Source organism: Scophthalmus maximus, chromosome 22 (assembly GCF_022379125.1).
Source record: "Scophthalmus maximus strain ysfricsl-2021 chromosome 22, ASM2237912v1, whole genome shotgun sequence".
Classification (NCBI taxonomy): Eukaryota; Metazoa; Chordata; class Actinopteri; order Pleuronectiformes; family Scophthalmidae; genus Scophthalmus; species Scophthalmus maximus.
In genome coordinates this window covers 7,420,612-7,435,776 of record NC_061536.1, presented here as the reverse complement: position 1 = coordinate 7,435,776, position 15,165 = coordinate 7,420,612, and the positions used below count along the sequence as shown (strand labels likewise).

At 40.6% G+C, this 15,165-nt stretch overlaps 1 protein-coding gene across 4 annotated transcripts; it reads right to left on the bottom strand.

Moving 5' to 3' along the window:
• Window positions 1-108: 108 nt before the first annotated feature.
• On the bottom strand, window positions 109-14,500 carry ncaldb (neurocalcin delta b). Of its 4 annotated transcripts, none has more exons than XM_047330159.1 (4): window positions 14,261-14,500; window positions 3,612-4,047; window positions 2,564-2,669; window positions 109-2,138 (listed from the first exon to the last, which is right to left on the bottom strand). In XM_047330159.1, the coding sequence occupies exons 2-4, from the start codon at window positions 3,987-3,989 to the stop codon at window positions 2,044-2,046; spliced, it is 579 nt and encodes a 192-aa protein (XP_047186115.1). In that variant the 5' UTR covers window positions 3,990-4,047; window positions 14,261-14,500; the 3' UTR covers window positions 109-2,043. The 4 variants fall into 4 exon arrangements, with proteins under 4 accessions (XP_047186115.1, XP_047186113.1, XP_047186112.1 ...); XM_047330157.1 differs by having other exon boundaries at window positions 3,612-4,044; window positions 14,261-14,395; XM_047330156.1 differs by lacking the exon at window positions 14,261-14,500 and adding an exon at window positions 13,675-14,144.
• Window positions 14,501-15,165: the final 665 nt, after the last annotated feature.

The window sequence follows — 15,165 nt, the reverse complement described above, 5'->3', positions numbered from 1 at the left end:
CCGATGAGTCCAGAGATGCACCAAACAATCTACAAAACAGCAAAATAACTAGTTAGAATTGTGTCTAATAAATGCTACATTGTGCCTGTATAATAACAAAAAAAGACATTCCCATTTTGCCTTTATTTGAATAACAAAATGGACATCCTACACATAACACAATGTAATTTAACAATACAAAATCTACAAAATGATAGTGACAAAGTTTTTTGTTCGACAGGTAACAACTGTACAGTGTAATTGGATACAATACTGTTTTTCTTTTATTTATTCATCTACATTTGGCACTTGACCACAAGATGCTATTGAAGTGAAAAGTGATCACCTACTTGAAATGTGGAGAAAACCCACAGTATTTATCACTTCTTTTTTTTTCCATCCACCTGTGAAAAGTTAATGTATCTGATGGTGTTTTCGGAGGAGCGGTGACAAGCAGGTGTAAATTAAACGGGATGGAAACAGTAAAGATCGATCAAACAATCCTGGAAACGGTTCTCTCAGTTGAGTTTCTGTTACTGTGTGCGCCAGTCATAAAAACATCTCCTTCATCACAGTAGCAACACAATTTGTCTTAAAGTTCCAATTGTTCTGCCAATGAAAGGGGGGGGGGGGTGTAGATGAAATGTCACGTTTGTGCAAAAACATGACATTTTTCAGACATTACCATTGAATTTTAGTTATCATGTGAGTGTCAACACACAGGAAGTGAAAAACTAAATGACTGCAAACCTTTACTGGCTCCCCGGAAAATATGAGCAGTAGGGTGGGGGTTCAGGAGCAAAAACTGAAATCTGAAGCTAATTTAAAGCAATTTTCTTTGTTGCTACTTAAAAGATGTTCAAAATTGAATGCATAGCAATGTCTGTGGTCCTCTCATTGTTTTAACATCTCTAGCATAAATATGAGTGAATATACTGTACAACTTTCTTTCATATCATATCCGTCAAGTAAAATAAAATGTTATTCATGATATTCCAATAATTTATACGTCAAAACATTTTTTTAATGAATCTCTTCCATTGCAGCAACTGCCACATTTTTCTCACAGAGTAAAAGAATATATAAGTACATACTATATATTCATATAACATCTAACTTTTTTAGTTGTTTTTTTGCTTATATACTTGATGAACCATAATTGAAAAAGAGAATCACAGCTCGGTTTATACGTCAAGTTCATGTATTCGTCAGTTGAACTGAGTGTGTGTAAATGTGTGTTCATGTTTAGCGTGCATTTTTTTGTGGATACAAAACTTGGCATAAAAAGTCACTTTCAAAGAACAGATGATGAAATCTGTAGTCAGAATATTCCCCTTCATTTAGAAATATGAGTGAGTTTTGGTTTGATGTAACGTTCCTCCAAAATATATATTAAAAGAACTCTCTCATCCCTTCTCAAATTCCTCTGATTAAAAACTACATTTCCCAGGTCTCCTAGCCACTCGTAGCCACAATGTGAGCTGGGAACACTTGTAGTCCCAGACTCACGTTCTTCATTTCATCCAGTGTCAACATGGAGTTAGATTGTAATACTTTTAAAAAAAGATCTGTCCGTTGACGTACAACAAACTGGGGCAGATGCAGTAGAGTAAAATCAGCACGATTTCCCTTTTAAATCAGGAATAATGCTTAAAAAAAAAAGTAAAATCAAAACAAATCAAATAAAAGAAATAAAAAGAAACCACAAACTTGGATTCATCTAAATGTACCTCATGAATCTATTAGATTATCCTCAACAGCTGAGAACGCAGAGCTTTGATTCAGTGTATATCAAGTCCTTGATGGGATTTTAGTCCCTCGAGTTAAATTTGTACCGTATACGAGAACCGTGTCGTCTGTAGCTTTTGACCAGGCATAGAGGCGCATGTACAATATGTGCATGTGAGTGTGTGTGTTATCTGTGGTATGTACTGCTGCATGTGCGTGTGTGCGCGCATGTGCCTCTTTAGCTCACATGTCAATAATCTCAGGAGGGTCAACTGGGAGAGATTTGAACGTTAGTTAAATGAAAAAAAAATGCGATGGGGGGAAAAGTTCAGTTCTCTACTGCCCAGCACTGCTGGGATCACACTGGAGCAGTCGCACGATGGAGGGGTCGCTCTTCGCTCCCTCGACAAACTCCTCCAGAGACAGCTTACCTGGAAGGGGGGGAGAGAGAGAGAGAGAGAGAGGGAGGGAGAGAGAGAGAGAGAGAGAGAGAGAGAGAATGAGTGAGACGCAAACCTAAGATGATCAAAAATAGTTTCAAACAAAACAAAGAGTAGATATCTTCCTAGAAGTGATGGGCCACTTTACTGACAAAGCTGTTTAAACTTTATTTATAGCAAGGATTTTATCTGACGCATTCATTTATTCAAATTCAGCCTGGCTCTCAGTCTGTTTTTTCTGTCTTCAGGCTGCACAAGTGCATCTCCCTGTGGTCTTAACATTAGTGACTAAATGCTGCAGGACCACATCTGATGGGTCTTATTCTTTAATGACATGGATTTCTAGGCTTCACAGACTCACTAAATTTCCCAGAGGAAGCATCGCAGCAGGGTTAAAGGCAGCGAGGAAGTCATACCATCTCGATTTGTGTCCATCTGCCTGAAGATCTTGTCTGTGCGTTTCTCGGGTGTGGACTCGTCCTCGGGCATCTTCATCACAGAGGAAACCATCTTGTAAATGGCCTGAAGACCGAGGGGAAGAGAGACGGACATCAGAAAACACAAGAACTCGGACTGGAACTGGCATATTATTTATCTATTTCAGACTGAGATATCTATCCATATGTGCTTTAATTGTTTCTGATCGCACCACATCAGTTATTCAAGCCAGAAGCAAGACTGCAAGGTTGAACCTAGCAATTAGCTGGGCTCTTGCAAAGTGTGAGAAAAAAATTTAAAAAATAAATAAATAAATATATATATATATATAGACACAATCCATCAATCTACTGATCTCTTCTCTGAGGAAGTGAGATGAAGGACTACACAGAAACAAACAGGAAGTATGAATGTCTAAACAGAAAGTACTAAAGGTTTTTTAAACGTAATAATTAACAGAGGTGAGACAAATAGACGTGTAAAACAGCAGCAGTTAGTATTTGTTAATATTCCTGGTCTACGTCAGTGGAGCTGTAATCTAGTTGACCAAATACTTTCAATAGCTTTCAATCTAAAAGAAATCATTGAATACGATAGAAATAAGATGCTGCTGCTGCTGTGAAGAATATTGCTACTCGATGTCTGGCTGGGGAAATAAACTGTGAACATGCTGCACTAACGGCACACTTGTTTTTTTTAAATTTTTTCATTTTCAACCCAGTCACTCCTGTACTATCATTTGTCAGTGCTATCTAAAATTACACCGCAGCTGGTTTCCCTGCTGCAGGCGGTCAATGGTGCAGAACACACAGAAGCATATGGATACATGACATAGCAGCTGGTGTGGATGGCTGAGCAAAACCGCAGGCTCAATTTAAAGACCAGGGAACATGACGTTACCGCGATGGCATGCGACAGCATGAGGACTACATGAAGTTAGAGAAGCAGAAAGTCTCAGCGGATAAGAGAAAATAAAGATGGAAGAAAGCAAAAACAAAAAAACACAAATCAACGCAGCAGACCCACCGTTACAATCTCCAGCATCTCTGCCTTGCTAATGTATCCGTTCCCATCCAGGTCGTACATACTGAACGCCCACTTCAGCTTCTGGTCCAGTCGGCCGCGCGAGGTCACGCTCAGGGCGATGATGAACTCCCTGAAGTCTATTGTCCCGTCTCCGTTGGCGTCGAACGTGCGGAAGACGTGCTCGGCGAACTTGGAGGCGTCTCCGTAGGGGAAGAAGTTGGCATAGATCTTCTTGAACTCCTCCATGGACAGGGCGCCACTGGGGCAGTCCCTCAGGAAGCCCTTGTACCACTCGGTGATCTCGTGCTCTGTGAAGTCCGTGTTGTCCATCAGGTCCTGCATGACGTCAGGACGGAGCTTGCTGTTCTGTTTGCCCATGGTCGCTGCTTCTGTCGAGGCTGTGGCTGCTGTGTGAAGGCGGTGGTGCTTTAGACTGCTGAGGGAAGAAAACAAAGCGAAAAAAAGGTTGTTAGAAAAAAATCTGAGATGCCCTTTATGCTGGGAAAGACAGGGAGGAAGGACACTATACATGTTTTCATTAGTATGTTGCTTCTGTTCATAAAACACCACAGATACAATTGAATGAATGTATAAAAATTGAGCATTGGTTCTTGAGCGGATGCAGAGGAAAGCTTTGTCTCCTGTGCACATGCAACACGAGCCCTCAAACGCTCTCGTGGTGGAAAGCTACCACAGACACACAACCACACCTACGGTGTAAGCGCATGCATTGTTGATAACCCCAACGCACACCAGCTCTCTGCAGATGCAGCTTCTACTTCCTGCAGGAACACCGACGCCTTGACACACAAATATCCACATCCTCTGTATTATTAGTCAAGATGGTTTAATTGGCCTTGTTTGAGTTTCAATGACAATATTTGGTAGTAAATCGTCAGCCCTGTTTGACTTAGCTAAAGCCACCGAGCTGATCCAACATGGTGTGAGTGTGTGTGACAAGAATCGCATTCCTGTGTGACTAAAGTGAACTGGGAGTGTTAATACTCAGCAGAGGACATGGTTCATCATTTAACCCGGCCGCTAATGTGCTTAGCACTTTCCCCTGTCGGACCGCTAGCTGCTGCTGCTGCTCAGCTCCCGGGGCTGAAGAAGAGAAGGAAACTGTTTCAGGCTTAGTCGAGGATAATGCCCGATACAATCAGCAGTGTCAGGTCAGGCCAAAGCGAAGGGACGCAGAGATCCGTCACCTCTCTGTTTCCAGTAGATGGTTTGCACTTTTTCTTACTTTGTTCTGAGACTCCACAGCAAAAATGTGGAAAGGAATAATCCATAAAATGTAATTGACAAACATATATATATTAATGCCTTATGATAACTCTAAACTAAAATTGGTCTAAGCCCATCATGTGAAGTGATTCAGAATCAATTACAAAAGTCATACAGGTACATACTTACATTTGTCTTTTTGAATAATATCAACAGCACTGCAGACAATTAACCATCCCATAATGATCCACCCATCTATTCATTCACTCAGCTGAACTATTGGCCAATCCAGGCTAAGTGAGAGACGGCTATTGTGTTCTTCTTCCCTGGACAGTGGGTGCTTCAGTGGAATTATGCTCCTCTTGCAGATAAACAAATTCAATAATAATGAAAAGTGCTGTCAAAAGGGCAAATTCATCAAGACACACTCAGCAAAACTGTGGAGTTTGAATTTAACCACCCGTGTTTTCATTAGCTCTGCCGTCCGCCTTTATTTTGCCCACATAAGCACATGTTCCATAAACAGCCGGCATTAATCCGTTAATTAAATCAGAGTTAAACGACGGGCTCTGGCAATGTGGCAGCCGCCTCTAATGAGTTCCCTGTTGTTACCTATAGTTCACTGTGATGCCAGCGCGAATGCTTGGAGCGGCGTGAAAAAAGCAGATTATCACCTGTTTACACAAACATCACCCCGGGACTAAGACACACATCAGCAGCTACACAGAGAGCGCGTCCAGTGTGAACAGAGCAGGAGTGTGTCCACCTTAAAAAAAGGACTTTTGAAACGATATTTTGATTGAGAAAAGGTAAAAGAAGTTGAAACCTGAAGCAGTCTATACATAAAGCTGTTGCAGGCACATATGAATCGGTTAATTCCCAACTAAAACATTCGAGTCATCATGTGTCCTCCATCAGGGTGGTGTGAGAGGTTTCGGGTTTTCTTTATACAGTCCATCAGTCACGTGACATCACCATGGATACAAAGTGTATAAACCAACACAACAACACAAACACAACAACCAGCTGACGTGTTCCATTAATTTCATTCATTAATTCATTCTCTGTCTGGTGCGGTCACCGGTTGGTCACATCCTCCGCACTCTGCTTTTTAAGTGCTAAAATGGACCGTGGCGCATTTCCATGATTAGTGAGTCCGCATTGTCATGACAACTGACCATTCAGTCACTCTGGTTTTTTTGGGTAATACATAAAAAATATTACTTTACATAAACCCCTTTAGGCCGGAACAGATATACAAAAACACTTTCTGTGAAGCCTGTCAGCTTGTTTAGTTGTTTGCTTTTAGCCGCAGTTCTAATCACACAGACTCCAGACAGACTGTTTACACGTTGATGCGGACAAAGAGCTGAATAAAATGTTTCTCCATTACTACGAACGAGGGTGACAAAGTTAATTAGTGTTGGTCTCAACAACAACAACAACACAACACGATTTACAGGATGTATTTAGTCAGACGTTTGACATTTTGAAAACACCCTTTAAACCAGGAAACTGGAAGTAAATATTATTTTATATTGATCTGACGACTATATACTGCCGATCCTTTTGTCTATAAAATGTCAGGAAATAGATAAAGTAAATGGCAACAGCACAAGATGACAAATTTACTTTTTCTGCACAATCCAATCAGTCATAAAAATATGAAGGATTTGAAATCAACTGAGAGTCTTTTTATCTACTTCCAACAGTTTTCTATTATGGTTTAAACCACTTTTTCTATATTCTAACAAATGCTTTCAATAGTTAAACATACACACCAATTACACACCATTTCTTTTTTTGTCAATGTCTCATTGCCATTCAACTATTTGCCATATTAGCCACCATGATAATAAATGAAATTTTTAAGCCTGACAAGGACAGGGACACTTTAAATACTTTAAATACATCAAAACAAGCCAGAAATGTAACATTTTCACAACTTTCTTAGTGACTAAAAATTTCTGAAAGAGCTCAACAGAAAACCAAAATCAACAACAAAATTGCGCTATTAATCGTTTCAAAGCTTTCTTTAAGGAAAAATGTAAGACATTCATTGGTTGCATTTTTTTGGAACTTCTTTCTTTACTTCATCACATAATAGTGAAATGAATATCAAAACAAGATATTTGAATATGATAACCTGTGCTGCCGAAAAATAGTAATAATAAAATGTATTCACCATTTTCTGACTATTGATGGAAAACGATGAATTAGGCAAGTGATATATGATGGGGAATCATTTTCTGATCAAAATAAGCTTAGGGTTGTCACGCTAGACTCGTTATTTGCAAAGATATTTTGGAAATGTAAATTTAATTTAATTTAAAAGAAGACTAAAGCTCACATGAGGAGCAGGTAGTCTATTAATCATGGGCTTGGTGGTTACATGCCCAGCTCCTCCTGTGCTACAGGTGAACAGAAAATTGGCTGAGCAATGAATGTGATTTAATTTATCAGCTGTCTAACGTCACCACACACAATTCCCGTTACTTCTGACGAAAAAAAGAGATGATGGGATGAGAGCTTAGACCCCCAATGAACATCCCTTCCACCAGTCACCCTGAGAAGTCGGCTATTTCTGCTTCTCCTGAGATCACCGTCTACAATTAACCACTAAGACTCTTACCTGCTGCTGCTGCTGCTGGCAGAGCTGCGATGGCACATTACATAAGCGAACCTTTGACAAGAGCTCACATGTCACGTGGTTGAGACAAGTTTCTACCTCGACCATCTCATAAGGTCAGGGAAGAGTGAGTGAACACTGGTTTTTACCTCCCGAGCGTGTGTCTGAGAGCAGAACAGGCCTGAGATAAGAGTCGGTGACCTCAGCCTGGTCAGGTATTAACAGGCAGAGAACAGGCTGTCACTTTCTGCTTCTAATGACACAGACGGTACGAACATAATCACCGGGGACATTTCAGTGTTCGACCTGCTGAGCTCTGAAACCACGGAGAGAGAACATCTTATCCAACAACTACTGACAGCAACAAAAAGTCTTATATTAATTTTAGAGCCCGACTGATTTTTGGGAGCCGATGCGATATTAAGGAGTTAAAAAAATTCTGATACAAATATATCAGCCGCTACAGATATATAAAAATTAATTTGGCAATGTTTGCCAAGATATCGTCATCAAATTCTTAATGACAGAGAAAAATGTAATTGAGGTTTAATATCTTAGTTAAATCATACAGTTTAATCATATAACTATAAATAAAAACAAAAACAAATACAACCTAATATACAGAAATTGAATTAAGAAAATAATTAGCCTTTTAAGAATTGTTTGTTTTTAACAGTATTCATATCAGCAAACAAACGCTGATACCGATATCATCCATATATTTTATGGATGAAACATATATAATATATTTTAGTCAAACATTAATGCCATCAAACCAAAGACAAATGCAAAAATGTAAATATTTAGCGCTCTGTAATGTTTCGAAATGTTTTCAGTGCCAATGAGATAGAGTTTTGGAAGCGATATCAAAACAATACTTTTTCAATACCATAGCTTGGTTGAATATAAAGATTTTTCTTTTCATTCAACAAAATACTTAATTCTGAAAGTAATCATTCTTTTCATTGTCAATTGAACTGTTGATTTTTTTTCTTGTTAATATATAATACATTAAAAATATTTTTTTATATTTTAAATGTCATATTTCATGGACTTAAAGATTTAAAGGACAGCATTCATTCCAGAACATCTTGTTGCGTAACAGGCAGTTTCCAGTTTCCATTTATATCCTGCAGGTAAATCTTAACACAAGAGTCCCACAGATAATCCCAGAACAGGGAGGGCGGGGGGTCTGGCTGGAGGCCCCATGGAGAACCACAATGACTGAAAAGAGCCTCGACCACAGACAGCGAGCTTATGAATGAAACATTCATAAATGCAATAAGATCCATCTGTCACCAGACTGCAGAGCAGGGGGGGGGGGCGTTTCTCCACCTAACAGAGCAAACAGTTGTGAGAGACCTGAAGCATTCGCAATCTGATATTCACCTGCGGGTCAAAATTAGATAAATAATCCTGTTTCATTTCAGCTGCGATATTAAAAGGATTTGACAGGTTCAGCAGCCGGGGGACACATTTTGAATGAACGGAGAGGCTGCGGCTCTGGTCAAAGTTCAACGTGATTTTGATTTCGGGCTACACCACACAGAGACACATGATGCAGAGGACTGTGACGTCACAACAACTCCCTTTCTTCTCATCATTTATCAGTAATTAAGCTTTTTGCTTCAACTGTGTTTGCAAGAGCTCACAGCTGTATATTTATCACCAGATTCCAGGTTACCACATCTGTTGCTATGCAAAAAAAATGTTTTACTAGTTGTTCTTGGATCGCTTCATTATCTAATACTAAATCTGAGCTCACCATTAAGCCATAACATATGTACAAACTCACCTTATATGCAAACTGCCAATGCCAATAAAGTTGGTTCAAATTATTATTTATATAAAGTCAAAACTTTGAGAGTTCTATTACTTTACAGTAGTTGTGGACATTTTCATTCTGCTAGATGGAAATTTACACACAACAATCACATCAGATGCCGTAAAATCATTAAATCCTGACAAGAATTTTGCTGTAAAACATCTTTTCAACAAGAATGTGCAGAGAATTATGGGTTTCCGCTGTTAGACAATAATGTGAGTAATGAATGGTTTATTTTGAATAGATCTATTTTAGGTTTTGACCACATCTTGCGCGTCAGAGGAATGGGGCCACTCAAGTTCTAAAAAGAGAGGAAAACACTGGACCACATTCAAGCAGCGGAATGGCCAGCGATGCTGCCATGAACTCGTTTCATGTCTTTTACCAAGTCTGTTCTCACTGTCTAACTTTATTTTGTTGTAGATGAAAAACTGGACTGACACTTGGTTGCGTGAAAGTGTTTCATCACACCACAGCAGTTGCCGCCTCGTCAGCCCACGAAGGGAACCTTTAACCTTTAATTCAAAAGATCAGCACCGGTGTCATTCAAGTGCACTGGAGTCCAGAGCCAGTAGAAAGAAAAAAAAACTGTTGGGGTAGCAAATTTCTCCAACAAGAGTGAGATCCTACCGGATATTGAAGACTCTCAACTGAAAACAGAAACTACTGTATTGTGTAATCAGAGCGTTAAAGTCTTCAACCACTTGAAATTACCACCTAGTTAAGTTGGCAGCTGAACATACAAAGCTCACACAATGTGTACAACATTCAAATCTGTTCAAATGTGACAGTGCTAACACAAAGACAAAATAAATTGTTACATTTCTTTAAAGTGTCTGAGTTTTGGCAATGTCTCTGCAAAGAGAAACTTTCCATCTGTGCCATTTTGGCTCCGATTTCCGAGAACTAATGACCCGCAGATTTCATCATCGTCTAGTCACACCACATGCTCCTGTCCGTCTTCTGGCTACAGCCCTTTTGTGATCGCGTGTCTTTCTCGGCAAAACATGTGACCGCTGCCACAGCATGGCATAGCTAGGAGCAGCCGCTCTCGCGTTACAAGTATCATGATCGGTGCTGCTCAGCGCGGCGTGCTGTTCAGCGCGGCGTGCTTTGGCGGCGCCTTGAATATCTGACTGCAACTCTATCTGCTGTTTTATTTAGTGTGAGGGTCAGAGCATGGTCCACCCTGGTCCAGGCTTCTCAAAGCAAGAAAAAGGCAATGATTGTAAAACAAAAAGGGCAACGTTGCTCTTATATATAAGTCCAATTGAATAAATGAAAAGAGTTAACATTACCTCCAACAAACCAAATTCGATCTCTTAACATCAAAGACACTTATAAGTCTCTGCCTCGTCTTAAACACTAAAACACCATAGACTGTGGGTTTGTCTGATGCAGACGACCTTGTGACACAATCATCATCCCGTTTAGAGCTAAAATATTTCTGTGACTAATTGATAAGTCGATCTGCAAAAAATTGGAAACTATTTGGATAATCAGTCCAGTTTGAGTATTATTTATTTTTATGTCTCTAAAAATGACAGGAGAATGCAAAACACTCGCCTGTGAATATTTTGCATCAAAACTATTCGTCCTGGCAGCGATGCAAATTTGTGACAGTCTCGCCACTTGATCGATGGAAAGTTTTAATTGGTTCGCCCAAGCTCATTCTTCAGAGAGAATGAGGAAGATCTTCCACTCGCACGACAAAGGAGAAGACGGCCTGGGATCCGGTTTTGGGTGGAAGGCTACGGCAGGATCAGTAACACCTTAACAGCGAAATGTATTCACACATAATTCAGGAACTCTGCTTTCCGTGAAGGACAACATTAATTATGTTGAATCTCAAATGAGGAGCAAATGTGAATCATCAGCCTACCTCTCTCTCTGCGCCCTGAGAGCAGCCTCACCACCACCACCGTTCTCGGCTAAGTTACCGTTAGCATGTTGGATTTGACATAAGAAAACAATCAAAACCCTTTAATACAACAATGTCAAACTTTATTTGGTTGTAGAATCTTAAACTTGAGGCTTTACGTGATAATATAAAGGAATTATATTAAAGTTGACAAAAGGATTATTCAAGAGAAATAGTTAGGAGGTTAAAGTCATAAATAAAATAATTATTAGTCACAGCCCAAATCCATCAAACTGAGGCCAAAAGCCATGTCACTCTTTTACAGTTTTGCTGCAAAAATTGTGGACTCAAATATATATATATTTTTAAATAATGCTATTATTATTGATACTGTCTTAAATTTGTTCTTGCTTTCTTTCAATGTTACTAAAAATCCAATCAGGTCTTTGAAAGAACTGAGACAGCAACTTAATCATAATGCAGCACACATGAGCTGCATTGTCAGCCGGAGAAGGTTGTGTGTCGAGGCACTGCAGGAAACCACAAACATGAAAGAGGGCATGATGAGGCGGCGAATGAGAACAAGATAATAAAAAAAGTGTCCCAAAAAATAAAAAAATAAAAGTCTCACTGACATCAACTACAAGAAGGCAGTGCGAGACACACTCAGGATTGGACAAACACACACACACACACACACTCGCAGCAAATTGTCACTGATTGCACAGGCAGAGAGCTGTTTGCTTTACACCGAATATCTAAATGTGCCTTTCTCTCAAGCAGCCCGTTGTAAAGACAAATGCTGCAGAGATGGAAATGTCAATCTGCCCCATGACTGAACAACTCCCACCCTCTCAACCAGAGATATCTGCTGCACAGCACGCCAGAAATGTGTCTGTCTCTCTCTCTCTCCAAAATATTATCTGTGTGACAGGCCAGAATCTGTTTTGTTTTTTTCTTCTGTCTCAGTCTTTGAAGCTCCCTCTCGCTCTTTTCTTCCTTTTACGTGAATCTTCCTATCGTTCTTGTTTCCTCCAAATCACTTTCGTCCCTGGCTGCTCCCTCTCAGAGGAGTCTATTTCAATTCGAAAGAGCATCGACTGCAGCCCAGACGAGCCTAAGTACAGACGATGCTGCCAGCGTGGTCAAGTCTGGCAGAGAGGGAGCCCACAAAGACACCCACGCCGTCAAAAATAGATCATCTGTTCAAATTTAGAGAACATTTGTAAGCATTCAGCATGGTTTTGACACCACGGGGGCTATAATCTCGACTCCATCCACGTGTCAGCACCTACACGGGTCTTTAAATTTTTCTTGCCATGCTGTTGTGGCTGCCTGAGGTGAGAGGCGAAGCTGGACAGCGCGTTGAATTTCATAAATTTCCTAAAAACATCAAACATTTGGAAGCCACAGAGATTCTAAGAGAGCAAAACAATGTTTTTTCAGAGTATATGTAACTCTGTGTGAGTTGACTTCTTTCCTCTCCTTCCCGCATTAGCGTTTTTTCATCTAGGCCTCAGCTTCTCTTTTCAATTGGAACGTTTACTTCTCTCCATCTGTGTCCACTCATGTCTTTTTACACCATCGCCCTCTCTCTCTCATCACCTCTTGAACACTTCACCGGGACCGCCAGAGGAAATTCAACCATGACATGTGCCTGTTTACGTCCCACATCAAACCCCACCAACAACGGCATTCAATTACCCACAAGCCACCAGCCCAAAAACATGGCAAATTTGCACAGGGACAACAAGTCAGGTCTCTTAATTCAACAGGCCACAATCTCTCCTTCAGCCTCTTTAATCCTCAGTCCTACTTTAGCTGCGTGTCTGCGGGAAACCTGAAACCAACATGGTGAAACGTTTAAGCCATTTAATGTACAGTAGGATTTCCTAATATAGTCAACATAGTACAATTTCAATTTTAAAAAAAACATGTTTAAAATGTCAAATGTTTCACCAAATATATCCTGTTACTCGTGTTCTGTGGATGAGGATCTCGCCTTGAATTGCACAGGAATTGCAATTAACGATTACAATTTTTCGGAAATACTATAAACAATTCACTGTTGAAAAAAAAAATAGGTCAGTTTAACCTACAATGTAAATATTGATTAGTATAAAAAAAGCAAATCCTCTAAACTGAGAAGCTGGAAACCCACAAATGTTTGACACGTTCTTTTTAAATGATTGTGTATTAATTTTCTGACTTCCCCCCCCACAAATCGACCAATCGTCGCAGCGCGGATCTAATGTGCTCCTGACTCGTACTACTGTACTATAACTTTCATCCCAAAGTGCAATGTTTCTAAATGTTTGAAAGGAGCCATCTTTTGACATGTATACGCTCTTGAAGGATGAAAATAGATAGATATATAGATAGATGGACGAATACTTTATTCATCCCAAGCAGGGAAATTCTGGTAAAACTCTAGGAAAGCACGAACACTGTGCTGTTACTGTTACTGTTACTGTAAGAAGACTAGACGTCCGTTCACAGGAAGACAAGCATCTCCACTCACTTGTCAAGGCGATGCACCAGCAGCCCAGTGAGTCCGCCTCCTCTCCCCCACTGCTTTAATCATCCGCTGACTGACTGAATGACCGAGCGATGTGTGCTTACTGAAACGAGTTGCCCTGCCTCCGGACTCCCCTTCCTCTTCCTCCTCTCGCTCGTTGCTACATGTAAATATGGAGAAAGTAAAGACGAGCTCCCCTCCGACTGTGTGTTTGTACGGATGCTCATCCAGGACAGGGAGAAGAGGAAGACGACGAAGAAGAAGAAGAAGATGTAGAAGAAGAAGAAGAAGAAGAAGAGGAGAAGAAGACGCGTCATCCGATTAGCTAAAGCTTTTATCCGGTGCTAGCATCCGCACACAGCACCGCGAAGTTATGTCGGAACATGTGTGAACAGTGTTAGTGTTCACCCGGACATATTTGAGCGTTGGCGAGACTTTCAACAGCTTCTTCCACCTGTGAACTCGACTCACCTGCGCTGCCGGGCATGCGGGGGGGGTGAGGGGGGAAAAAAAGAAAGAAAAAGAAAAGTAGTAACAGGAAGCTGAGAGACTACGAGGGAGGGGAACAGGCACGTTCTCGACAACTTACCTCGCTGTGAAGTTTTTGCTGCGGAGGGGCCTGTTGACTAAAGGTCTCTGCAGTGGTCCATTCGCTCGCGGCGCCGGGGCGAACTGTGAAACGTGTCGGACAAGAGGAGCGGGGGCACGACAGGTTTGCAGGAGTTCGCCGGCTCGCTCGCGGTCCAAACTCCAACAGGCGTTTTTTCGCCCGGGCAGCTGCAACACACTGCGCTCGGCGCGGCCAGCGAGCCTCTCGCCCGCCGTGACGTCAAGGCTGCGCGTCACGTGGGAGGGCGGCGGGCCAATGGCGAGCCGCGTTGTCCTGGCAACAAGAACTCGGTGTCTTAAGTGGCGATTAGTGAGTGAAAAAAAAAATTAAAAAAACAAAACACCGAAGAGGTTTGTTTTCTGACAAGTAAAGTCACCGAAACATGGACTTTACATATTTTCAGAACACTTTTGCGAAAGGGAAAAGGACAATAATGTATTGGAATGAATGTATGTAAAAAAATCTATGATTCAGACAAAAAAAAACTATAAACTACGAAAAGAAATTGCATTATTTTCTTTAAACACTATCCAACTTGTTGAATATTTTTTCTTTTCATTGCATTGCCATGTACTTATTTTATATCTCTTGATAGCAGGTGTACATCTCATCATTTAATATTTTTACAAAAAGCGGATGGAGTGTATTTCTCTGGCCTAACTTTGCCAACAAGAATTTATCCGGTAATAACATGTGTTGCCGATAAGAAAAAAAAACATATAAAACCCCTTGAAGCAGCATTTTAGAATTGTTCAAAAGCAGAGAGGGGTTCGTGCAGCCTTGCAGTGCATCTGTCCTTTGCTCACCGACCCATATTCATGTCTGATAATGCTATTTAATGCAAATGTGTTATCATGCAAATGCATTTTCTAACCATAGTTTTG